This window comes from Momordica charantia (assembly GCF_013281855.1).
Source record: "Momordica charantia cultivar OHB3-1 chromosome 9 unlocalized genomic scaffold, Mcharantia_2.0 BLBB01000009.1, whole genome shotgun sequence".
Lineage (NCBI taxonomy): Eukaryota > Viridiplantae > Streptophyta > Magnoliopsida > Cucurbitales > Cucurbitaceae > Momordica > Momordica charantia.
This window is the reverse complement of record NW_028275167.1, coordinates 7,717,114-7,744,655: the sequence shown is the minus strand read 5'-3', so window position 1 is coordinate 7,744,655 and position 27,542 is coordinate 7,717,114. Positions and strand designations below refer to the sequence as shown.

General features: G+C 38.2%; 1 protein-coding gene across 1 annotated transcript; it reads right to left on the bottom strand.

Moving 5' to 3' along the window:
* Nucleotides 1–1,009: 1,009 nt before the first annotated feature.
* On the bottom strand, nt 1,010–27,298 carry EMB3011 (RNA helicase family protein). Its single transcript, XM_022287849.2, has 18 exons — nt 27,080–27,298; nt 26,693–26,783; nt 26,392–26,533; nt 18,416–18,634; nt 14,534–14,610; nt 13,528–13,768; nt 7,787–7,957; nt 7,514–7,659; nt 7,204–7,298; nt 6,808–6,916; nt 4,909–5,086; nt 4,589–4,818; nt 4,329–4,505; nt 3,593–3,664; nt 3,340–3,516; nt 3,094–3,155; nt 2,865–3,017; nt 1,010–2,781 (listed from the first exon to the last, which is right to left on the bottom strand). Exons 2-18 carry the CDS (start codon nt 26,696–26,698, stop codon nt 1,182–1,184), a joined length of 3,855 nt encoding a protein of 1,284 aa, XP_022143541.1. The 5' UTR covers nt 26,699–26,783; nt 27,080–27,298; the 3' UTR covers nt 1,010–1,181.
* Between the last annotated feature and the right edge of the window lie 244 nt (nt 27,299–27,542).

Here is a 27,542-nt window from a genome sequence, read left to right as displayed (position 1 = left end):
GCTAAATATATAGTTTAGTTTCTAATTTTTGATGTTTTTTCAATTTAATCCCAATTGTTTTAAAAGTTTCAATTTAGTCTCTTATGTTTTAATATTTTTCAATTTAATCCATCATCGAGTCGCGAAAATTGATGTGACATAACACAGTGAACGGAGTTTTATTCTCTTTATGACATTTTCTCCTCTAAATTTATATCAATTCACGTTTTATTACTCTACATAAGTCTATCGTCAAGTAATTTTTACATTCATCGATGGTGGGAGACTAAATTGAAAATATTAAAAAATAAAAGACTAAACTTAAATTTTTTAAACAATAGGTACTAAATTAAAAAAAAAAACATTAAAGACTAAAATATTTTTTTAATTTGTTTTAGAATTGTTTTAAAAATGTTTTTAAAATATCGATAAAAACGTCATCGATGGATATTACTGAAAAAATCATAAAATAAAATATTCATAGAAATGTATTTAAATTAACAATCACCACTTTTAAGTTTTAAATTAAAATTCGTATTATTAATGCTATGTCTAGTTGTAAATTAGAATTCGTATTATTAATGTCATGTTTATGTCAATGATATTTTGTTGTTATATTTTTATATTTGACGATTTTATGGTAATAATATGAAAATGTCGATCAGATCCATGTCTACAAAATTTGGTTCCTCGAAATCAATCAAATCCATAATGTGAAAAAAATCGGAAGTAATAATAAAATAAAATTTTAAAAATTATTTATTTCAAAAAGGAAAAAATTATTACTTTTTAGGGACACTTTTGAAATAGGTGAAAACTTTTCTAACAATAGATCATCAAATATTTCATTAGAGTCATACGGAAAGATCCGAACCTGATTCGAACCTATAACTTATAAAAGAATCGATCCCTCGAAAATGATTAATTCAAACCCTCTAATTATTTCTAGTAGGAGAACAAATTCAAACTGAGAAAGATTACTAAACTCTTTCAATCTTCATCATTAATCCAAAATTGAAGAATGCAAACGAAAGGAGAATTTTGGCATTATATTGGATGCGCATATTATGTTCTCTGGAACTCTTTAAACTCTGAACTACGTGTCAAAATCAGTACAAAATATACATTTTTGTTTTAAATATTAACTAAATTTGATATGAACCAACTATTTGATATTTGATACAGTACAACAAATTTTGTCCTCACAAACCCAGCTTCTTTGGTCTTAGATAAGTTCCGGAACCTTGTCGTAAACCCGGCGTAGAAACTTGTTGCTGCTGCTTTCGTCGCTTCTCCTTTTCACGCTCCTTGCTTTCTCTCTCGGACTCGACTTGAATCTTTCTCAAAGACTCCATCTCTTCCTCCATGGCTGTTTTCTCTTCCTTTTGTCTTTTCTTATGCTCCAAGAGTGATGTATCCGACTCCTTGACGGAGAAGAACATCGGTCCAAGTTCGGCCAACCATTGGGGCTCGACTGCGGTCGCACACTGCATATACTCCTTTGTTGTCAAAATCAATTCGTGATAAACGACGTAGTCAGGAGTACATCCCATGCCGTAGAGAGCACTGCTTGGATGAAGATGGCATGGCATCCCATTCCTGCAATTTACATACTCTCCCACACCCTTTAATCGAGCTGCATTGTGAAAATAAGCAGAGCAAATAGCTTTTCTCACAAGATCCGTATCGGGCCAACAGGATGTCAGCGGTATCTTCAGTGTTTTCAAAATATCTAACAACTGCGACCGCACCTCCCGAGCCTTTCGCAGCCCTTTCACGTGTAAGAAATGGTCGTTGCACCAGTCCCCTCGGTATTGGTGTTGCTTCCATTGTTGGTAAACGTTATACAGCGTTAAGTGGTCGGATTCAGGAATGAAAAACCTTTCCCTAGCAGCATCGCTCTCCTCGACACGATCTTTGGGTCGGAAGAATACCGATGGTACTGAAAGCATCGAGACAATAGTCAGCACCTCGTCGATGCATCCGAGCTGTTCGCCCATCAAAAGCATTTTGGCAAGAGGGGGATCCAATGGGAACTCGACCATCTTCCACCCAAGTTCAGTCAAACTTCCAACATTGTTAAGAGCCCCTAATACCCACAACTGGTACATAGAGTTAAGGATGTTATCCTGTGGTGGTGGATCCATAAAATCAAAATCCAGTAAGTTTTCAACTTTAAGGGATTTAAGCAGTAAAACTACATTCCCCAAGTTAGTTCTTTGGATCTCTGGCACGGGACTCGGCAGCATTTCGTTTAAGTATGCACTTTCCGTGTACAAACGGTAGCAACTACCAGGTCCAGTTCTACCAGCACGTCCAGCACGCTGATCTGCAGCAGCACGACTAACCGGAAACACTTGCAGTGCATCCATACCCATCCTAGGATTGTACACTTTCATTTTACCATAACCAGTGTCAATGACATAAAATATTCCATCCACGGTTAAGGAAGTCTCGGCAATGTTGGTGGCGACAATGCATTTACGAGCGCCGTCTTCGGCTTTCTGAAAGATCTTTGCTTGCAAGTCGGCAGGAAGCTGTGAATATATGGGCAGTATCAAGAGTTTGGGCACCCCCTTTTTTGTGGTTGAAATAAGCTGTTCAATGCGCTCCGCAAGGGCAAAACAGGCTGCCTCAATCTCGTCTTGGCCAGTCATGAAGATGAGAATGTCTCCGGGAGGGCTTGTGATATGGATGGTCATAGCCTGCTTCACTGCTGCTTCAACATAATCTTCACATGGAGTTTTGCTGTACAAAATGTTCACAGGAAATGTTCTCCCAGGGATGTGAAAAATAGGAACACTGCAAAAATTTAGTGAACCGGTTATGATAGGTTTATCATCCAAGATGTACAAAGAAAACATAGAACAGTAAATCAACAATACCTTCCAAAAAAGTTTGAAAACTTTTGTGCATTAAGAGTAGCAGACGTCACAATAAGCTTGAAATCACGACGTTGGGCAACCACCTTTTTCAAGATCCCGAAAAGGACGTCCGTGCTAAGTGACCTCTCATGTGCTTCATCCATCACAATTACACTGGGAGAAAATGATAACCGTCAGCAAAAATATAGCTACCGCTCCATATTGGCAAATAAATCTTAACATTTCATACCGATATTTATCGAGATCAGAATCTTTGAGAGTTTCACGCAGAAGTACTCCATCAGTCATATACTGAAACGTACAGGAACAAACATTAAAAACTAGTGTGTCCAGCTATAAATCTTCTGATCATATAGGTAATAAAAATGAGAATGACATTCATCCCTTATCTCTTGAGCAACAAGGAAAAAGAACTTTGACCTGGAAAGTCTCATATAATTAAAGGGTAATTTGCCATTTGAAAAGATATATTCACCTTAATAATAGTTGATGGCCCAGTTACGTCCTCAAATCGAATGGCATAACCTACTTTATCACCCAAATCGCACTCCATCTCTTCGCTCACTCTTTTTGCAACGCTCATTGCTGCAACACGCCTTGGTTGGGTGCAACCCACTACACCATTTGTAGTATAACCATCTTCAAATAGATACTGTCAAAGCATGTTGGTTAATAAGGTAAACGGATGAACTATTCAACGATGAAAAGATAGGTAATGATGAATAAACCTGAGTCAGTTGAGTGGTCTTTCCCGAACCAGTTTCTCCAACGACCACAACCACCTGATTTTCACGGATAACCTACAAAAGATAGTTCAAATACATTAAAAATGTCTAAAGCAATGTCTTCTTCCCCCACCATTTCCCCTAAGGATGTATGAGAATCCACAAACACTTCTAGTGGTTGGAAAAAACAACTTTGAAAGAAATATTTTCAGCATTCAGTCGTGAACAATTTTATTTATACTTCTTGCAATAAATTTTTGGCAAATCACTAGAATAATTTCTTGTTGATAAAGGATTACAACCTAGTTCAGACGTTTGAGGAGTCTGAAAACTTTCCTTTCTATGTTCAACACAATTTAAAGATAGTCCTTCCATTTTTTTTCGTTTAAGAGAGGCCAAGGGAATTAACTACCAACATTATCGGTAAGATCAAATTCCACAAAACTAACTACCCATAACTACCTGTAAATTCTCAAATTAATATTTTTAGCCTCTCTTTATTTCTTAATCCATCTTACGAGCCCCACACCTAGTATACAATTCAAAGGCCATTGATTTTATCTAAAGATATAAATAACGGATGAAAGTAAATAAGAACTAGTATTAAAATACACCAGCCCAAAACTTGTTATTACTTGATTTTTATTACCCTGAACTATAAATTAGAAAGATTGGAAACAAACCAAAATTACATAATAAAACATTAAAAGAGAACAAACAGAAGGAAAATAATTATAACCTGCAGCAACTCATCTCTAACTGAATATATAGGAAGATACTGCCTTTGTTGTGCTAAGGTTTTAGACTTGGCAAATTCACTCACTGCTTCCCCCTTCTTCATATGTTGTGCAAACTTCGCATCTTCCTTGAAATCAACCTCACCTTCATCACCTACTTCTGCAGTATCTGCATCTATCTATCATATTATAGAACACGTTAAGAACAATTATGGAAAAAAGGTACCAAAAGACTTCATCTTTATCTTGCAAAATATCATACCTGCTCTGCCGTTTTCTCAACACCGAGGATATCACCAAGTTTAGAGCCTGCAAGCTCCCAAAATCGTTGTCGTGACTTGTTCTGGTTTTGTTTCTCATGGATTTCCCTCACCAGTGTAGATCCTTTGCGCGATATTATAGCCATATCTGATGTAGGGTCTTTTATTGGCATTATTGGTTCTGCTTGTTTAGTGAAAACAACTCTTCCATCAAGGAAAGGGGGTTTTGTATCTGTCACAAAATTGCAACTACTTCAGTTTGAACTCAGCAAAAATGGCATCATGGTTATCTAAATTTAAAATATGAAAGAATGCTTCTTACCATGGACCAGAAGAATGACTTTGCGCTCTTCCTCATCGTCAAAGTCAGTCTGCACCTCGGTACCCCTAACAGCTCCTGATCTCAAAAGTTGTCGGTCTTCCCACTGTGCATTATCAGCAGTGAGCTGAGACATTTTTTTGCTCTGAGCAAGGGTCATCTTAGTCCCATCTCGACGAACCTGCATCAAAGATCATGTTGACTCACTTTGAGAACTTCTTAAAATAAGCCTACATCCAACTTTTTAATGGAAATACCTTAAATTTAAAAAGAATGAGGGTTATGAGGTATCCAAATCTAAAATTAGAATTGAAAATAAAATAAAAATAAAAATAAAAACCTTCCCAATTTAGACCTATAAGAAAAGGGGAATAATAACAGAAGATCCTATCCGAAGAACACTAGGAAGAAGCGTGGACCAAACAAAAGAATCCTCCCAAGCCACCACCAGCCTCCTAAATGAAGCCCCTTTTGAACTTAATCACATACCAAACCCCATTAAATCTCCCCAAAGAACCGCAGTCAATTGATAGAAGAGGTGGTTGCACTCTTTAGGACTATTCAGTATTCAGACAATTGATTATTCCTTTTCTAGATCCTCTCGATCCTATCAATAAAAGACCATATCTTACAAGCTTTGTTTGATAAGGACAAACATTATAAATGATAAATTTTCTCACTCCTCAATTTCTACCTCACCGTCTAAAATTATCTTTCAAAAGTTTTGGGGGTTGTTTACAATAACAAAGAGATCTTTCGAAACGGTTTTTAAAATTTATATATAAATGTTATGTATATACATATAATATATATCTAGATGTATGTATACATAGATATATATTATATATTATATGTGTATATATGTATGTGTATGTATGTGTATGTATGTAAAAGCAATCATAAAAAACAACCAAACAGTCCCATAATCTTCTCCATTACCCAACCTACAGGATGAAAATTGAAAACTGTTCTAAAAAGCCCTGTACTTTTTTATTTTAAACTAAAGAGCTTTTAAACAATCAAGGAGAAGAGAACTCAATCAACCAAGCCCATCCAAGCTGTACTTGATGTATAGACATTAAATAACCGTTAACTACCATAGCAGTTTTTTTGGAGTACATAAATGTCCAAATTATTATTATTATTTTATTTATTTATTTATTATTATTATAACTTTTTTTTGTCAAAAGAGACAAGTGTCGAAATTATTATATTTATTCTATAACCATCAACTACTGAAGGCCAACTTGTTCTAATCAAGAAACTAGGATATAGGAAGATGGCTGGTTTTAGAATGTTTTCACAGGTAAGGAAAGGCTAGAGTTTTGTGGAGATGTGCTTTTAGAGCTCTTTTATGGAACGTTTGGCTGGAAAGGAATTCACGCTCCTTTGAAGACAAAGCTAAGCCTTGAGATTCTTTTTGTAATAGTGTGCAGGTTTTAGCTTCTTGGTGATGCATATGAAATACAAAATTCTTTTGTAATTATAGCCACTCCTTGGTTTTACAAGATCGGAGCATGATTAGTTTGCTTTTTGTAGGGGGCTGCCTTAGTCCCTGTCTGTAGGCTGTGCTGCTCTTTTGTTCTTTCTAATGAAATGTTTCTTATCCAAAAAAAAAGGATATAGGAAGATGGCCTCAATATTTTTATAGAACTTACGACCTTTTCAATTAATCCAGGCCTCCTACAATTACTACTAAACCCAACCCTCAAGGTTCACCAAAAATTTTTAATTCAAGAGAAACTTACAACAGATGGGGTAGACAGCACTTAAACCGAATAAATAATTTTCCAAATACCAACACTGATGCAAATGAGTTACAAAGGGTGTTTGGTAGAAGTTGCTTTATGAAACATGTAATACACATAAGCTTAGAAAAATAAATTTCACATGTTAACATACCAATCTTTTGGCCAGCTCAGCTTCTTTCTTCTGGATGTTAGCATCATCTCCAAAGAAAAATGATGAGCTATCAGCATCGAACATTGTATTACCTTCATCTCTATCATACCTATATAATGAAATTAAAGACCATAAGCTCTGAGAAGTTCTAATCTGGTGCAAGAGCAAATCCAAAAACCAAAAGAAGTAGATGGTCAAAAAACAATTTAAAATAGAAATTCCTAACTATAGAAGCAACTTAACAAAGCTAACAAATTTACTTTACAACATCCCACTATCTAAATAGTTTTAGATTTGGATTTTTACATTGGATAAGTGCATAATTTGGTCATCCTGGAAAACATAAACACTATGACATTGATGGCAATCGATCGAGGATAGGATATGTTAAATTACCAAGCCCGATCAGAGTTGTACTCCATCTCCAGGCGCATATTCTCACTGATCTCATACTTTGTTCCAGTTGATTCAGAATCGTCCATTTGAGAATCCTGGAAATAGTAACAAAAACACATTCATCTAATGGTAAAAGTAGCTTGCACATTAATCATGTAAAAAAAAAAGCACAGCTCTTGACAAATTCAACTTAGAACAATGCATATATTTTCCATGAGAAAATTTGAAAGTGGAGCTGCACCATAGCCAATAAGTCTAAGAAAATTAAAAAATATATACAGAGCTTCATAATCTAACCACAATGCAATACCTCAGACAGATGAGAACTTCGTGATGAAAATTTAAGGTGGTGGGACTTTGCATGATAACTTGAACTTGATGACTTAGTTGAGGATCCAGAGGCACGTACTGGAACAGGTGAAGGAGAGATCTGGTCCCAAGGTGAAGCAGAAGAACCTGTGCAATATGCATTTTGATCCAGCATAAGATGCATAGAATTAACGAGGGAATGTTAATGATAGCACCATCATCTATAATACAATGGAATCCACAAGAAAATATTTTTCAAGAGGATTTAGCCTACCAGAATTAGGAGTGTTGCCACCCAACCATGGAGAAACTAATCGAGCATCTGGTGAGGCGCCAACATACATTGGGGATCGTGAAGGTTGATGATGCCTGCTAGAATTAGAGCGGCCATCCCTACGTGGTGTATCTTCCCATTCCCATCTACCATCATCCCAATCAGATCTGCCTAAAATAACCATACATGATATTACTAGTGAACATAATTTTACAAAATTTGTTATAAGCACTTAAATCTTCAAGTTAAGAGCTTTAATACAACGATAAAATCAAGACTGTCAAACTCGTACGAGTTCTTCAAACATCATGATGAAAAACAGAGTAATTCAGAAAAAACACTTTATGTAACTACATGTCCACCCAAGAAGGCACAATATCGAAAAGCAATTCCTGCAGAAAAATAATAATAATAATAACCATAGGTAGATTTCCTGTAATTTCTAGACCCTGCATACGTTACCTGTCTTGACCTAACCTATCTAGACCTAAGAAGCATGAACACAGACACGGGACATGGACACAACACGACACGGACACGGCGATACGCCAATTTCTAAAGATATAGGACATGGACACATCGGGGATACGTTAGTTTTTTAAAGAAAATTTTAGATAATATATGTATATATATTAAAGTAGTAATTTTATAATAAACTATAGAAATGGAACATTTTGTTGGTGAATTTTAAAACACTGTTCTAAAGGCACTCCATCATTCTTCTTTGGTATTCAAAGCACTGTTCAAAGTTTGTTGGAAGACCAAAAGCGCTAGGAAGGTAATTATTTTCATTTAACTACAATAGATAAACTTCAATGGAAATTTTCTTTCGAAGCCTGGCACCCTTCTCTGTGTGTTCTGTGAAGATCAAGAAAATACTACAAGTTTTTGTTACAACAATTTAATGTTTCTTGCGTTTTGATAAAATATCATGTTCCTTGTGTTTGGCATATTGAGACAAGAAGATCTGTAAAAGAAGATGAAGTTGAGGAGTTTGCAGCTTTGCTGGCCGTACTTATTTCAGTCTCGGTCATTAATGATGCTGATAGAAGGCGCTGGTCTTTGGAACCTTTGGGGCTTTTTCGGTAGCTTCCTTAAGTAGGCAGCAGAATTCTATTCCATTGTCTAAGGATCTTTTTTATGCTCTTTGGAAAACAAAAAGTCCAAAGAAAGTTAATGTCCTAGTATGGATTCTTCTCTGCGGCAAAGTTAATACGGCTGATGTTCTACAAAAACAGATTCCTTCAATGGTTCTTCATCCCTCTATTTGCTTATTGTGTGGTAATTCTTGCAAGTTCCAGCAGCATATCTTCTTCCATTGCTCCTTTGCCGCATCTTGCTAGAAGCTATTTTTCGAGCTTTTTAACGTTTCTTGGGTTTCTAAGCTTGACGTTTCAAAGAACGTCAATTCATTGCTGATCAATCCAAGTCTTGCACCCAAAGCAGGTCTTCTTTGGCATAATGGAGTTAGAGCCTCACTGTCCGATATATGGTTTGAAAGGAAACAAATGATATTCGAGGGGGAAAGTAAAGCTTTGATTGATGTTTTTAATTTAACCAAGTTTAAGACTTTTCAATGGTGTGTTCTTTCTAATTTGATCGCTAATTATTCTTTGAGTATGATTATTTCGAATTTGGAGGCTCTTATTAACTCCTTAATTTTTGTTTTGATTTTTTACTCTTTTTTTTTATACTTTCACTCCTTTGGAAGTCCGTTTCTTGTTAAAAAAAATAATAATAAATATCTAAGAATCGTATTCCTCAACATCTATGTAGTGTTAAAGTCGAGCCAAGCTGATCTGGGTGGATGCAGCAAAAGCTATTATGACAAAAATCTAGTTCAAAAGTATTAGAGTATAATTAGTATATTTTATATTCTTGTATTAATATTAATTTGTCATTTACCTTCTCCTTATAGGATAAGGTCAACCTTGTATATTTGTCTATATATATAGACTTTAATAATGAGAATACATAACATTGGATTCTCTCCAACCTTAGTCTCTACATGGTATCAGAGCTCTAGGTTTCTTGCCCATTAGGGTTTTTTGCCCATTAGGGTTTTGATGCCCATTAGGGTTTTGTGCCCATTAGGGTTTTGTCCCTTAGGGTTTTGTTCATTGCTATCCAACACAATTCACTACGACCGTCGTCGCCGCCGCCGACGTTTGTTGATCCGCCAACACTGCTGTTTTCCAATTGCTATTCGTGGGTTTCGTCTCGCCGTCCTTCGCACCTTCGTCGCCACCAGTCGCCGTGCGCTTCCGTCACTGCCAATCGCCTTCGCCCCTCTAGTTGTCGTGGGGTAGCACTTAGGGTTTCTGGTTTCAGAAAACACCTGATCCGGTTTGGTTTCAAGTGGTTTGGTTCATCTGGTTCAAGTTCGGTTCGGTCTGGTTCGTCACATTCCGGTTCGATTTGGTTGATTTATACCGGTTCTGGTCCGGTTCGTTTGTTTCAGTTCAATTGGTTTGGTTCACTTGGCTCTGTTCAATTGGTTTGGTTCAATTCCCTTTCCTCCTCCATATTTGGTTTGGTCCGTTTCAATGCAGTTTTTGTTTGTGTCCATATTGTTGAAGTTATGATTGAGAAGAAATTAATGGTAACGATTTCTGCGGAAGAGTTTGCTAAATTCCAACAGTATCAAGAGTCATTGATGCCATCATCCTCTAATCCAATTACTGTCATTTCTGATTCAGGTAATACCAATAAATGTCTTATTTCCTCCGCGTCAAAATGGGTCATTGAATCTGGTGCTACGAATCATATGTTAGGTAACCCCAATTTATTTGCTACCTTTTCACCATCTACATCTTTACCTGATGTTACAATAGCGGATGGCACCACTTCTCCTGTTCTTGGCTCTGGCACAGTTCATCTCTCCAAAACTCTTTCATTGACCTCTGTTTTAAATTTGCCACAATTTTCTTTTAATTTGATCTCTGTCAGTAAACTTACTCGTGATCTCAATTGTTGTGTCTTATTTTTTCCTGGTTATTGCTTATTTCAGGATCTTACAACGAAGAAGACTATTGGTAAAGGGCGTGAATCTAATGGCCTCTACACGTTTGATACACAGATACCTACAGCCACCGTTTGCACTCAAGTGCCAAATCCCTTCGAAGAACATTGTCGTTTGGGTCATCCATCTCTCTCCGTGTTAAAAAGTCTCCGTCCTCAATTTCATAGTTTGCATTCTTTAGATTGTGAGTCATGTCAATTTGCTAAGTTTCATCGTCTCAGTTCCTATCCTAGAGTCAATACACGAGCTAATGCTCTTTTTGAATTAGTTCATTATGATGTTTGGAGTTCTTGTCCTATTGAGTCCAAAAATGGATTTCGGTATTTTGTTACTTTTGTCGATGATTTCTCTCTTGTAACTTGGTTATATTTGATGAAACATCGTTCTGAGTTACTTTCTCATTTTCGTAACTTTCATGCTGAAATTCGAACTCAATTTGGTGGCTCTCTTAAAGTTCTACGGAGTGATAATGCTAAGGAATATTTTTCTGGTGTTCTTGGCTCCTATTTAAGTGAACATGGTATTATTCATCAATCCTCGTGTGTTGATACTCCGTCTCAAAATGGAGTTGCAGAAAGGAAAACAGACATCTTCTCGAAATAGCAAGGGCCTTAATGTTTCAAATGCATGTTCCGAAATACTTTTGGGCTAATGCTGTTTCGACGGCTTGCTTCTTGATTAATCGCATGCCTTCGTCAGTTCTTAAAGGTGAAATACCTTATCGTACTCTGTGTCCTACGCAACCTTTATTTCCTATTAAACCTAAAATATTAGGTTGCACTTGTTTCGTTCGGGATGTTCGCCTCCAGCTCACCAAATTAGACCCTAGATCATTGAAATGCATTTTCCTTGGTTACTCTCATGTTAAAAAAGGGTATCGATGTTATTGTCCTGATCTCAATAGATATCTTGTCTCTCCTGACGTTACGTTCTTTGAAAATACTCCTTTTTCATCGTCCTTGAGTACCAGTCAGGGGGAGCAGTCACAGAAAGATGATACCTTTCTTGTCTATTCTATTGTCTCTACTTCTACTGAAGAACTTCCTAGCAATACATCTCCCTATGCGCCTGATCCTTCTCTCCCCACTATTACTCACTCAAGTTTATTCTCGTCGGCAACCTCCTACGGACTCATGCCCTATACCAGCAGCTTATTTGCCTGTGGATCCAGGAACGAGTGATGACCTTCCTATTGCCCTTCGAAAAGGTAAGCGTAAGTGTACTTATCCTGTTTCTTCTCTTGTTTCATATAACCATTTATCATCATTTACTTGTTCGTTTATTGCATCCCTTGAATCTGTATCTATTCCTAAAACTGGAAAGAAACCTATCGGTTGTAAATGGGTGTTTGCTGTTAAAGTTCATCCGGATGGATCAATTGCCCATTTGAAAGCTCGCCTTGTTGCTAAAAGATATGCGCAGACTTATGGAATTGATTATTCTGATACTTTTTCTCCGATTGCTAAATTGGCTTCTGTCAGGTTATTTATTTCATTGGCATCTATTCACCATTGGCCCTTGCATCAGCTTGATATTAAAAATGCATTCCTTCATGGTGATCTTCAAGAAGAAGTTTATATAGAGCAACCACCAGGTTTTGTTGCTCAGGGGGAGAATAGAAAGGTATGTCGCCTTCGTAAATCCTTATATGGGTTGAAACAAAGTCCGCGAGCATGGTTTAGAAAATTCAGTCAGGTGATTGAGAATTTTGGAATGAAGAAGAGTAAGTCAGATCATTCTGTTTTTTATAAAAGATCTGAGTCTGGAGTTATTTTACTAGTTGTATATGTTGATGATATTGTGATTACTGGTAATGATTCATCAGGCATCCTATCACTCAAGTCTTTTCTTCATAGTCAATTTCATACTAAAGATTTGGGAATGTTGAAATATTTCTTAGGAATTGAAGTAACAAGGAGCAAGAAGGGGATCCTTTTGTCACAAAGAAAGTATGTACTTGACTTGTTAACTGAAACAGGAAAGTTAGCTGCTAAGCCGCGTAGTACCCCAATGATACCTAATTTACAACTTACAAAGGAAGGGGAGTTGTTGAAAGATCCTGAGAAGTATAGAAGATTAGTAGGGAAGCTGAATTATCTTACCGTTACGAGGCCAGACATAGCTTATCCAGTCAGTATTATGAGTCAGTTTATGAGTTCTCCTACGACTGACCATTGGATCGCATTGGAACATATTCTATGTTATTTGAAAGGTGCTCCTAGACGTGGCTTGTTATATAAAGATCATGGTCATCTTAATATTGAATGTTTTTCAGATACTGATTGGGTAGGTTTTAAGGAAGATAGAAGATCAACCTCAGGATATATATATATATATATTTTTTTTTTGAAATCCGTGTGTCCGGACCAGCTTGCGCGCACCTCGACTAATTGGAAGCCTTTAAAGACTTGAGTGTTGGATGCCTGATGAGTCATTAATTTTTTTGACTTACTCTTTACTGTGTTGTTAAATTACTGGTAATGAGTAAGTCAAAATTGGAAGCCTTTAAACTTCTTTGTAAATTTAGCTTGAAAGAAGTTCTTTATACTCCTAAAAGACGTTTGTAACTTTGAACATCCTCGTAACTTTTCAATTATTCAAAAAAGTAAAAATAAAGCACCCAACAAATTAGTAGCTAATTACAAGTGATCCAAAAGATAATTTCCTAAATAGTACAGTTATTTAACAATAAAATACATAAAAAAAATATTATTCATACCAGGAGTTCTTCGTGAACTTTCATATCTACTTCTCTTTCTCTCATCTCTGTCATGGTCCCTTTGATACCGGGATCTCCCATAATAATGCTCATCACCATCATAACTTTGCCCATGTCTCGCTCTCCTGTTACTTCTAATATCATTGTCAAAATCTTGTCTCTCTCTATCATGATAATCATGGTCTTGTCTAGGGCTCCTATACCGGTTCACGTGTGTGCTTTTGGATGACATAGTTACAACCTTCAATATAGAATAAAAGCAAGAGTATATGAGACTATGACTAATCTAGAAATATGATATGATGCATAAAATAATAACATATCCAGAAGCATATGACTTTCTATCAATAATCCCAAAACCAACGACAAGAAAAAGAATAACAGAGCAAGGATATTATCATATCTAAAGTAACCTTCAATCATATACATCATTATAAACTTCTTAATAGAAGTTGGTTTTCTATCAATACATGTGCATATAACCTTCAATCATATACATCATTATAAACTTATATATATTAAATATCCGTGAGTGTCTAGGCCAACTTGCACGCACCTTAATTATTCTCAAGGGACAACAACTAACCCTACTACATTTAATTGTCAAAGTAACTCATAGAATATTAAATCCCAGGCAGGTGACAATCATAGCTTGAACTCATCCCCTCTAAACTTTTTACCATTTATATTGGCCAGTATTGACGTCAATTCATGATGGTTGTAAGAAAATATATAATATATATAATAAATGATAATAATAGTCGTCATTCTGAAAAATTAAATCCATCAAAAATCATAAAACCAGCTATATAAATTAAAATCCCTACAACTTCATGACTGAACAGACATTAGTGTCACATTTCCATCAATGCTGATGTTAATACTGAGTTTGAGGTTATTCAATATATTGAAATCAAAATTAAGTTAGATTAGATTGCTTCAGGATTCAACTAAAACTGCACAGAAAAAAAAAAAAATACAATATAAGCAACCAAAATGAACTTACACTGGAATCCGAAATTTCACTTGATTTAGGATTCTTTAATGAATCTCCAGCTATTCCTTCTTGAGTCGCAGTACGCCCTGCAACATGAAAACCAACAAAAATATTTTTACATGAATTACAATTTTAATGGGAAACCAAAATAAACAAAATGGTCATGCTGTTATGTTTATATCTAGGAAAAGTTAGGTTGAAAAGTACGTCAAACGTGAAAAACTGGGATTGGAACTGCAGGATTAAACTCGTTAATCGTCAAGGATTTCTTATGGAAAGGCACTAAGGAAGAAGGTGATAAAAATCTTGTTAACTGAGACTTGACTTCTCTGCTCATCTCTGAGGTGGTCCTCGGGCTGCCAAATGATGCTGGAGGTTTATGAATGAAAAAAAAAATGCTCTATGGAGGACCATCATAGTAAGTAAACATTGCCTCCCAATAGTGGAAGGAACAAGTCCCCGTCCTGAAGTCTTCTCACAGATTTAAAGGCTCCTGGATCTCGATCACTAAGAACTGCATTCTGTTGATAATTGTTACAATTAGATGTGGGCAAAGGTGCCAAGATACGCTTTTGGGAAGATCATTGGCACACTAATGGACCTATAAGGTCTTTATAGGGTGGCCAACTCCAAAGAGATACTCATCTCCCAATGCTAGGTTGAAGCTGTGAGGAGTTTGGATCACAAATGTAGAAAAATCTCTCAGATGTTGAAATAAAAGAATGGACCGCTCTGATTAGCATTCACGCGAACCTTGCTCCTACAGACCGGGAGGACTCTAAATGTGGTCCCTTGATAGTGATGGTATTTTTTCCGTGAAGTTTTTGGTTCATAATATTAGCGACAAGAAAGCTTGCCTCAGCCAATCTTATATCATTATCATTTGGAAAGCTAAAATTCCAAAACAGATGACAGTCTTATTGTAAATGTTTTTTTTTTAATAAGAAACCGCACTTTCATCGAGAAAAATGAAAAGGAATACAAGAAGTGCATAAAAGAAAAACAGCCCAAAAAGAGGACACCCATTAAAGAAAAGGGGTCCAATCTAAAAGAATGACACCTAACTGATAATTACAAAAGGCATAAGAGACCGAAGCTCACAAAGAAGTCTTAAACCTAACAAGGTCCTAAACAGAATCCACCGTCTTCTCCACCCCCGAAAAATTCTATTGTTCCTCACCAGTCAAATACCCCACAAAGTAGACAAAAAACCCGCCTACCACAAGAATCGCACCCTATCTCAAAAAGGAGGGGAAAGCAGCAACTCCTCCAAAAACGCCCTAGCATCCCTAGGAAGGGCAAGCACTACCCCAAAACAATCAAAAAATCGAAGCCAGAGCTTCTAAACATACTGACAAGACCATAACAAATGCTCGAGGTCTTCTTAGGCACCTCTACAAAGAACACACCACTGCGGGCCCAAGCACAAGGACGAAGTCCGAATACGATCCAAGGTATTGATTTTTCCAAGTAAGACCTACCACCCAAAGAACTTTATCTTCTCAGAATTTTTATCTTCGGTAAACAAAAGGGTCGACAGGGAAGAATCCGGGGAGCTTAAAACATGAAAATAGGAACGGCAAGAGAAACCTCTAGAAGGGTTGGGGGACCACACAAGCACATCCTCCCTCCCAGGACTGAAAGAAACCTCCGACAACAAACCAAGCAAAGCGGAAACCTCCAGAGACTCACGATCTGTTGAAGAACGACGAAGCCCCAAAGACGGAGGGCGCAACCCCTTCCCCCAAGGATTCAAGATAGCGACCACCGAATGCAACCTCTTATCAGAAATATGGTAGATTCGAGGGAACAAAAGACTAAAAGGTTTATCTCCCACCCAAGTATCCTCCCAGAAGTAGGTATTATGGCCATCCCCCAAAAGAAGAACGAAGGAATTGAGAGAAGGAAGGAAGACACAAAGCAATAGCCTTCTAGGGTTTGTTATTATTCACCTTAGCACCACCTGCCGAGACCCACGCAAAAGGATGTGGCCCATACTTACAATAATCCTTCGCCATAAGGCGCTAGGTTCATGGAAGAACCGCCACAACCATTTAGCCAAGAACGCCTCATTTCTAAGCCTCAGCTTTCCGATGCCCAAACACCCCACATCCAAAGGCTTCACGACAATTTGCCAACTAACAAGATGAGAACCACCTCCCTCTTCCACCCCTTCCCAAAGAAAATCCCTCATCATCTTTTCTATGTTCTAACTAACAGCCACAGATACAAAGAGGGACAAAAAATAGGTCAGAATGCCCCTAAGAATGGACTGAATCAATGAGTTTCCCACCCTTAGAAAAGAAGGCTTTCTTCCACAAGGGAAGGCGTTTCTGACACTTTTCAAGCACCGGCAACCAAAAACTCGCACTCTTGGGATTATGGCCCAAGGGGAGACCAAGATAAGAGGACGGCAAACCACTCACTTTGCACCCCACCTGAGACGCCCAAGCACTACGCTTACCAGGGCCACAGTTAACACCCAAGATCGAGCTCTTACCTCTATTAATCTTAAGGCCTAAAATAGATTCGAAGAAGCCCAAAAGACAGTTCAGATTTGAAAACGAACTATCCTTACCAGAACAAAATAAAATGGCATCATCTGCAAACTAAGGATGAGAAAGACAAACCTTCTCCCGTCCCACTTCAAAGGCTTCCAAGCCACTCCATGCCGACAGTAACTAACTTACTAAGGACATCCAACACTAGAATAAATAAGAACGTGGACAGATCTGAGGCCTCTAGAAGCAAAAATTTAAATGTAAATACATGCATAGAATGCAAAGAAGAATGCCTAAAGCTTTTCTCTCCCCCCGAACTGGTGTCTGACGTGTAGAAGGAGAGAAAAGTGCACTAAGTATGTTTTCTTTCTCCACCACATCGCTGCTTCTTGTTGGTCTGAACTTTTTCAAGCCTTTAATATTCGTTGGTGCTTCCCCATGCGAAGCTCTGATTCATTTAAACAGCTCATTTCTGGTACCTATTTAAGGGAACAAGCTAGAATTGTAAAAATTACAATGTGGTGGTGGCTTTGCTTTAAATTGTGGATTGAAAGAAACAAAAGAATTTTTCAAGGGATAGACTCTTTTCGTGATGTTTCTAGGGACCTAGTTAAGAGTCTTTGCTTCTACTCGGTAGCCCACTCTAAAGATTTTTTTATTTATAATTCAATGCAAACTTTCGCCAATTGGAGCCATTTTTGTAATCTAGGGGATATCTCATCTTCTTGTTTTGTAACCACTCCTCTTGGCTATAGAATCTTTTGTTTCCTAAAAAAACAAATTTAGAGGATGTAAAATGTAAGAAACAAATTTATTTTCTTTTCTTTTTGAAAATGAAACAAATAATTTTTTTTCTTTTATAACAAGACATGAACTTTTCATTGAGAGATGAAAAGGAACTGCATAGGGAAGATAGGGTATCCCCAACCACCTTTAGCCATAAAAGAGATCACAAAGACTTTCCAATTGGCAACTATGGAGAGAATAATCATAAAAATGCTCATCCAAAAGGCACTTTAAAAGGGGGCAACTAAACAAATACATAAAAACCCATTCCTCCCAATGCCCTGGTCATGTCTAGTATGTTCCCCCATTATTCCCCATTCCTTCTGAATCTAAATTTCCAAAATGAGGATGGGACCTAGGTGACGTTCAACCAAAGGAGATATGGCTTCTTCCTAAATAAAACCAAAACCAAACTTCATATATGTTCTATAAGCTCCTCAGATTTCTAGGAGCTATGGAAGCATCATAGGATTTATCCCAAATAACATTTCCCTTCAATCAGTTTACACCTATATTGCAATGACAAATATCTAGAATTGTCAAGTAGCCAAAAAAAAAAAAAATTTACATGGTAGAAACTTTACAAGAAAAAACTTAAAGGTACCTTCATTTGAATCATTGGAAGCTACTTCCCGATAATGCCGACTTTTAACAGAATGATTTCGAGAGATATTAGCTTCTTGTCCAGATTCAGTGACTCCAGAGGATTCAAATGTCTCCTCTTCCTCCATTGATGAAACAAAAGAAGCAATACTTTGCCTTGGGACCTTGAATCCATTCTCGTTAGATCCTCCCCGTTTTGCATTTGCAAGTACATCGAGACCTTTACATTAAAAAAGGAACACAATAAACAACTCAAACAATTTTCTCTTCATAGGGTCAGAGTGAACGCAGCAATACATAGACATACTACATAACAATGGAAGAGACAAAGATAATACTAGCCGAAATATGCAAGTTAATCAAAAAAATTTCCATGAATGAAAGATGTAAATCCATTGGAAAACGAAAATATGCAAGTTAGATGAAATGGTTGTTGCTATCTATTACACTAATGACAAAATAACACATTAAGAAATGAAATAAAATAAATGAAGTTATGATGCAATAAAACACAATGAGAAACATAATTTCCAAAAACTATAAAGGAAAAGTCTTGATACTCAAACATGTACTATAAAACAAGGTAACATCTTTTTTAGAATGAGAACCCCTAGTTGTGGACACCAAAAATGACATTAAAATGGGACAAACCCCACACTTCGTACCAGGAACCCTCAAACCCTTAAATTCTAACCTTTCCAGAGGCTCTAACCCTTCGAGGCATAGTAAAGAAAAGGTGTTTGGCTAGGGAAAAGGACGGAACCAAACGAGGAAAAGAAATGATTTAAAAGAGCAAGTCAGACAAATTTATAGCAAAAATATTTCACATCACTGTAACCCCAATGTAAACAAAAACCATGCAAAAGAGACAATTAAGAAGACATATCCTTGGATTCCCAACCCCCACAGCTCTTCTTAGGCGAAAATTAAAAGAAAGCATGGTCACAGACATAGAGGACAAAGGTGTTGGAACTATATGTGAGGCCTCCCATTATTAATATTTATACGAGGAGGGGCAAAGGTGGAAATACCATTAACGGTTAGAGAGAGTGGGGCGGGTACAGTCCTTTTGAGTACGGGGGACCACGTAGGAGGGAATATATGGTCAGGATAGTTTTTGGGGAGGGGGTACTTCTTATTTTGTGCCAAGGTTCAAGGTAGGGTTGTAGGAGAGTTTCCATCCTCTCAAATTGGTGGACATCTTTTTAATGCCCAAGGGCTGTTTGCAACTTTTCTGAATATCAAAAGTGTAAGGAACCATCTTTCCGTACATTTTCCGATAGCTTTCAAAGCGTGGTCCCATATAGCTTCATTTCTGGATCTAACATTTGCCTTCCTAAGAAGATTGATTCAGAAGGTTTTGAGGGTGTCGACCTTAAGGGGAAAGCTTCTATTATGTGGAATTGTGCAGCGAGAACCTTGGTTTGACTCCTATGGAAAGAAAGGAATAGTCGTCTTTTTGAAGATAAGAAGTCCTTCTTGGATTCTTTTTGTGTGAATATACAGCATATGGCTTCTTGGTGGACTACTATCCACAAGAAGGTTTTTTGTAACTATAGTTTACATTTGATTATACGTGATTGGAAAGTGGTGATTGTATAGTTCTTTGGGGAGGATTTTCTCAACCCTCTGCCTTTAGACGGTTTTTTGGCTGGTTTGTTGGATCTATGGTTCTGTTTCCTATAAAAATAAAAAAGTGTAAGGAACCTTACAAATTGGTACCTGAGAAAGTTCATCTTAGGAAAACCGAGGGAGATAACACATAAAAAATTGGAAGAACGTTGTCAGTCCACAGAGAAGGAGCTACTAAGCATGAAGGAAATAATGGTGATCAGGAGCTACCAAGCATGAAGGAAATAATGGTGATCAGGAGCTACTAAGCATGAAGGAAATAATGGTGATGATCAGCACCCAACTGGAAGAACACTGGAAAAACAAGACCAGTGAAAGCACTCAAAAGTCCTTAGAAATGTTTATGGCAAAGATTACGGGTAACATAATGCTACCAACAGCGTGGGCCATTGGAGAAGATTCAATCGAGGAAGACTCCGGAGGAGACACCAGAAACAATGGACACACAAGAACAACAATGGACACACAAGAACGACATCACAATTGAAATAAGTTTAAAAAAGTAGAGATGCCAATATTTTCACTAGAGGACCTAGATTAATGGCTATTTAGAGCATAGCACTATTTTGAAATTCATCAGCTGACGGACTCTGAAAAAATGATAGTCGATGTGATCAATTTCGATGGCATAGCCTTGGCACGTTATAGATGGACAGATAATAGACAAAAGTTTGCGGACTAGGATAATCTAAAAACATGGATGTTTGAACGGTTTTGGCAGTCGAAGGAGGGAATCAGTGCGCTCGTCCTCTTGCCATCAAGCAAGAAAGCACTGTCACTGAGTATCAACGACTATTTGAGGCACTCTCCCATTACCCCGGTTGATAGATGACGTTCTTGAAATCGCCTTCCTAAATGCGTGGACTCATTCATGAGAGCAGAGGTGGTGGCCATGGAACAAATGGGATTAGACCAAATCATGCAAAAAGCCCAACTATCGAAGACCTAAAAAATTTGGACCAAGTTGCGAGCCAGTCGACCCACGAGTCCAACCCAAGTGGTAACTAAATCCCTAGAAAAAATACCAGAGGCAACTCCCACGCATATTGTAACCTTAATGAGCAAGGTAACAAGCACATCCCCTGCACTAAAAAAGGAGACAACATTCAAGAAACTGATGTAGATGTATATAGTCTTATTTGGTTGTTAATTCTTTAAACATAGCTTATAGCTTCCGCTTGTGATCTTTTTAAAAGCTTTCCATTTACTGTGTGGTAACTTGAAGTTACGGTTTAGCTTGTTAGTTCATTACCCTCTATAAATATGGTTCCCTTTGATGAATAAAGGCAGATTTGAGGTATTCTCAAAATTTTGTGTGCAAGTGTGCATCAGAAACTCACAAAGGTTGAGTACCAAAAACGTAAGAAACGTGGGCTATGTTTTCAATGTGAGAAAAAATACAATATCAACAAAGTGTAAAAATAAAGAACTTGAGTATTTGTCGTTCATGACAATGAGATAACAGATATGGACGTAGACGTGGGAGGCTGGGAGCAACCGAAGAGAAAGAAGTAACCTCAGACAAAGTGGGCAAGGTAGTGGAGTTCTCTTTCAACACCATGGTGGATTTCTCGACACCAAGCAGGATTAAGCTCAAAGGGACTATCTTTTTTTTTTTTTTTTTAGATAAGAAACTTGTATATTCCGAAAGGAAGACAAAAGGAACAATCTAAGGGCTGGGGTAGAGGAAACCCCACCAAAAAGAACTAAACAACCGCTTTCCAATTGTACATAAGCATGGAAAGGTCGTAGTTACAAAAGAATTTGCTATAGTTGATGCACCACCAAGAGGCAGTGTGCTGTACATTTTTACAAAAATCTCAAAAGAAGAAGACTTATCTACGAAGACCCGAAGGTTCCTTTCCAACCAAAGGTGCCAAAGGAGAGCTCTCGAAGCACATTTCCACAAAAACTTAGCTTTTTTAGGCAGAGTCCAGTCATGCAGGGCCTCGGCCAACCAAACATCTATATGATTAGGGAAACAAAAAGACAACCCAAAGAGATCCATGATAAAGAGCCACCCTCGAGCGGCAAACGTACAGTGAATGAAGATATGATCTATTGATTCAGTGTTGGCCATACATAAACAACAAACAGAGGGGGAGAGCACCCAATTGCTGCATTTCTTTTGAAGCTTCTCATGAGTGTTCAAGCTTCTGTGTGCTAAGGACCACAGGAACACCTTGACCTTTCTTGGAGAGGCAAACATCCAAATAGCTTGAATGAGAGAAGATTTCAAAGGGGGAGTACATTCCACCATCTTCATACAAGCAGACCTAGTAGAAAACTTTCCACCATTGCCAATAGACCAGCCAACCCGGTCTTCCCCTTCCCCTAGGCGCACTGTGTCGATGGCATGGATCAGACCCATCCAACTTTCTATTTCCCAGTCAAAGAGGCCTCTTCTGAAGCCAAGATCCCAATCGTTCTCAGAATTATTCTAGCAATCGGCAATAGAAGCCCCCTTTTTTGTGGAGATATTAAACAAGTTGGGAAAGGAGCTTTGGAGGGTGTTTTGTCCTATCCACTTGTCTGTCCAGAACTTGATACGATTCCCTTTTCTCGCTTTGAACTCCAAGAACTGATTGTGAGGCAACTCAAGGGATATCAAGGACATGGAGGTAGTAATATTAACTGATTGTGGGGCAACTCACAACTTCATATCATAGCGACTCGTGTAAGAGCTAGACCTACCCCGAGCACAGACATCCAACTATGGAGTAATCATGGGCACTGGCGTAGCAGTAAAGGAGAAAGGAATCTGTATGAGGGGTGGAACTTTGTTTACTTGAAATTATCCTAATGGAAAACTTTTTACCTCTTGAATTGGGGACCCTCTACGTGGTGTTAGGGATGCAATGTTTGCAAGTCATGGGAAAGATGGAGGTGGATTGGCCACTGTTGACCATGTCGACCATGTCACTCATCAGGGGAGAGAAGGGAATCGTCTTAAGGGGGGCCATCACTAACCAAATTGGAGGTATCACTCAATCATCTCTCTTGCACCTGAGAGGATAAAGACCAAAGGTACCTAGTTGAACTAAGGGCCTCCTCACAACTCAACCTGATTAAATGGAAGCAAGGGATTCTACTCTGCCCAACCCGTTACCACGAGCCATTAATAACCTCATCACAAAGTACGCTTCAGTAGCCCCACCACCCTTCCCTCAACTCATTGCCCAGACCAACAATGCAATTTAAAGAGGGACAAGAACTTGCCAATGTGCAACCTTATCGGTATCCTTGTGTCCAAAAACAGAGATTGAACATCTGATCAGCAAAATGTTGGCCGCATGGATCTTTCACCCTAGTGTGAACCGTATTCGAGTCCAGTCATTTTAGTTAAGAAGAAGGATGGCAGGTAGATGTTCAATGTGGATTATTGCACCCTAAACAATGTGACCATGCTAGACAAATTTTCCATACCAGTGATAGAGGAATTGCTAGACGAACTAAATGGATCCCAAGTCTATTCCAAGATAGACCTCAAATTTGGCTACAATCATATCTGCATGGCGAGAGAAGACGTACCTAAGATAGCATTCCGCACACACAAGGGACATTATGAGTTCCTAGTGATGCCCTTTGGATTGACAAACGCCGTTACCACATTCCAAGCTCTGATGAATTAGATCTTTCAACCATTCTTGCATAAGTTCATCCTAGTTTTCTTTGATGACGTCTTAATTTACAATCCATATCTTGATTCCCATATGCACTGTGCACTAATCTGAAGAAATGTCAAGATTGAATATTTAGGGCACTGAGTTTCAACTTAAGGGGTGGAGGCGGACCCTAAGAAAGTTCAAGCAATGTCACAGTGACCTTAACCAACGAATATAAAGGAACTCTGCAGATTTCTTGGACTGGAAGCCTACTATCGAAGGTTTGTGGCATGGTATGGCAACATGGCGCTCCCTTAACACAACTCCTAAAGAAGGACTCGTTCGAGAACAAGCAACATTGGCGTTTGAGAAACTCAAGAACACGATGGTAACTCTACCAATCTTGGCTCTACCGAACTTTGCTTTACCTTTTATCAATGGAAATGAAGCCAATAATGGATCTGGGAGTAGTCTTCACTTAGAACCAATAACCAATAGAGTTCTTTAGCCACACACTTTTAGTACAAGCTCAAGCGAAACCAATCTATAAGAGCGAATTGATGGTCGTAGTCCTAGCCATCCAATGATGTAGACTTTACCTAATGGGTTAAAAATTCATTGTATGAACTGATCAATGGGCTCTAAAGTACTTATTGAGTAGAGCTCAACCTGAGTATTAGTGATGGATTTACAAACTACTAGGATACGACTTTGGGATAGAATATCGATCGGGTTTGGAAAATAAAGTTGTGGACGCTCTATCTCGACTTCCTCCCACAGCACAACTTGCCTCCATGACAGCACCGAAAATCTTAGATTTGGAAGTTATTCGTACTGAGGTAACAGTAGACCCCCATTTCGCTAAAGTGATAGCAGACTTACACAATGGTCCTAATAGCATACCCCAAATCAGCCTCCATCAAGGTATGTTGAAGTACAAGAATCGTTTGGTGCTGTCAAAATCTTCATCACTTATCCCAACGATACTTCATACCTACCATGATTTGGTGATGGGAGGGCACTCAGGTTTCCTAAATTCATATAAGAGACTCATAAGGGAATTATATTACCCCAGGGATGAATACAGACACGAAAAGTTGTATTGAGAAGTGCACAACGTGCGAGAGGAATAAGACGATGGCAGCATCGCCCGTAGGGTTATTACAACCTTTACAAGCTCCGGATCAATATGGGACCATAACTATGGGTTTTGTGGAAAGCTTACAAAAATCCTTGGGGAACGACACATGCTTTGTAGTGGTTAATCGACCGAGTAAGTATGCACATTTCATTCCAGTGTGTCATCCTTTTTCCACCAAAACCATTGAAGAAATCTTCATACTAGGGATAATAAGGTTACATGGTTTTCCTTTCACAATTATCTCAGAACGTGACAAGGTTCTCCTCAGCCACTTCTGGACAGAACTATTCCGATTGTAGGGAACTCAACTTCGTCGAAGTACGAATTACCATCCTTAGACAAACGAACAATTGGAGATAGTAAACAAGTGTCTAGAGACGTACCTTCGTTGCTTTTGTAGCGAAAACCTAAACAATTAGGGGGGCAATGGTAATCATGGGTGGAGTACTAGTATAACCAAACTAACCATATATCAATTAGTACCACCCTGTTTCATGTGGTTTATGGCAGACTCCCACCACCGCTGGTATCGTATGGAAGCCAAAAGACAGCCAATGCAAGTCTCGACCAGTAACTCATTATGCATGATACAATGTTGGATAGCCTTGAGGAGCATTTAAACCAAGCACATAATAGGATGAAGAAACAAGTTGATCGCCAGAGAAGTAGAGTTTGACATCGAAGATAGGGTCTTTTTGGAACTACGACTGTACCACCAGAACTCGCTGGTCAAACGACAGAAAGAGAAGCTCACCCCTAAGTACTTCAGCCCCTACACCATTGAGCAGCAAATTGGAAAGGTAGGATACAAGTTAGACCTCCCTCTGGATACTACAATTCACCTTGTCTTCCATGTATCGCAGTTGAAGAAAATCGTGGGTGATGCTAGGTAATACAACACATCACTCCTCTATTGACGGAGGAACTGGAATGGACCATGGAACCTAATAAAATTTTTGGCACCCACCAGAACATGAGCATAGGGGAACGGGAGGCACTTTTGAGCTAGAAGAATTTGGCAGAGGAAGAAGTAATTTGGGTGTCCACGGAGGAGATCCGTCAGCAGTTCCCTAATTTCCACCTTGAGGACAAGGTATCGTTGACCCTGGGGATTGATGTGAGGCCTCCCATTATTAATAATTATACGATGAGGGGCAAAGGTGGAAATACCACAAAGAGTTAGTGATAGTGGGGTGGGTACGGTCCTTTTGAGTAGGGGTGACGACGTAGGAGGGAATATATGGTCAGGCTAGTTTATGGGGAAGGGGTACGTACGTCTTATTCTGTGCCAAGCTTCAGGGTAGGGTTGTAGGAGAGTTTCCATCCTCTCAAATTGATGGACGTCTTTTGTAATGCCTAATGGCTGTTTGCAACTTTTCTGAATATCAAAAGTGTAAGGAGATGCCTTACACTATGTTCCACAAATGGCATGTATATATGGACAACCACCACCAATCTCTACTGAAGTTTGTAAATCTCTAAAATTTAACTCCAAAACTTATCCACAGAAATTTCTCAATTTTTACATACACTATCTTAATGCTTGTTCTGTTTAGGTGTAAAAATACAGATCCAAATGCAATTCAATAATAATCATACCTAGATGAGATCTTCTCTCAGGAGGTCTAAACACCGGTCTGTCCTTTCCAGGAACTGACAATCCCCCTTCATTATTGTTCTCTGGTTCCAACAATAGTGTTGTCTTGTCTATGTCAATAACTCCACCATCACTCCCTTGCGTCTAACAAGTAAAAAAACAGGAACAACCCATGGTTACTAAATGCAAGAAAAAAAGGGGGGAAGGTAGAAAATCAACATATCATATATAAAATATAATAGAACAACTGTGTTGGCAAACAACAACATAAACACTTCATATATAATTGAATTACATGCTAACCTTCATTAGACAGCAAAGTTTTCAAACTTCAGTTCACTAGGCTCCCCTCTTTGCAAACACCAAAAAGTTCTCGTGTAAGCAAGGATTGAATCTGAAAGAGAAAATAAGAAAAAACAATAAACTTGCATTGAACCACCACTAAAAGATAAACAAACTCACGAAGAGCCCAAAGAGACAGAAAACAAGATAATCTCTCCTCCCTAGATTACTCGCCATCCGTTTCCGTTTCCGTTTCCAAGCTGTCTATAACTTCTACCCCATAATTTGGGAGGATATTTGAAATCATTCTCAGCGTTTGGTTGCTCATAAACACAATCCGATTTGGAATCATGTTTTGGCTGAAAAATTTGTACTTGTTATATTATTATTAGAGAAGAAAAGAAAAACCTGGCGATCGAACTTCGCCACAGAGAGGGGCGGCCGGAGTCGCTACGTGAACTGCACGACAGAGCGTCGGCGCGGCTGGACCTCACGGCTGAGCGGCGGGGCGGCGGGACTGATGCCGCCGGACTGATCTTTTCCCGAAAAGAAAGGAACCGAGTAAATCGCGTGCGGCTACGGAAACAAGGAAGACATGGCCGGAAAAGAGAGTTTGGAGTTCGTTGTTTTTTAATATATAATAAATATATGGAAAAGGATAAATTATGTTATTCTTTATGTTTTTTTATTTTGATATTTGTTTTTTCTTTTTCTTTTTCACAATAAAGATTGTATTTTTAGATTTAATTTATTAAGACCGTTTATTTCGATTAAATGATTTGTTTTCAGGAATATATGCAATTGAACTTGATGTTTTTTCTTATATAAAAATTATATTTTAGCAAAATTATAAGGTTGTAATAATAAAATT

Excerpts from the sequence above, each read along its gene's own strand:
- EMB3011 (XM_022287849.2), bottom strand. Across the intron at positions 14,611-18,415 it reads TTCCAATGATTCAAATGAAG|GGCGTACTGCGACTCAAGAA; the intron begins GTACCTTTAAGT and ends TTCATGTTGCAG. Across the intron at positions 3,517-3,592 it reads AGACCACTCAACTGACTCAG|TATCTATTTGAAGATGGTTA; the intron begins GTTTATTCATCA and ends ATGCTTTGACAG.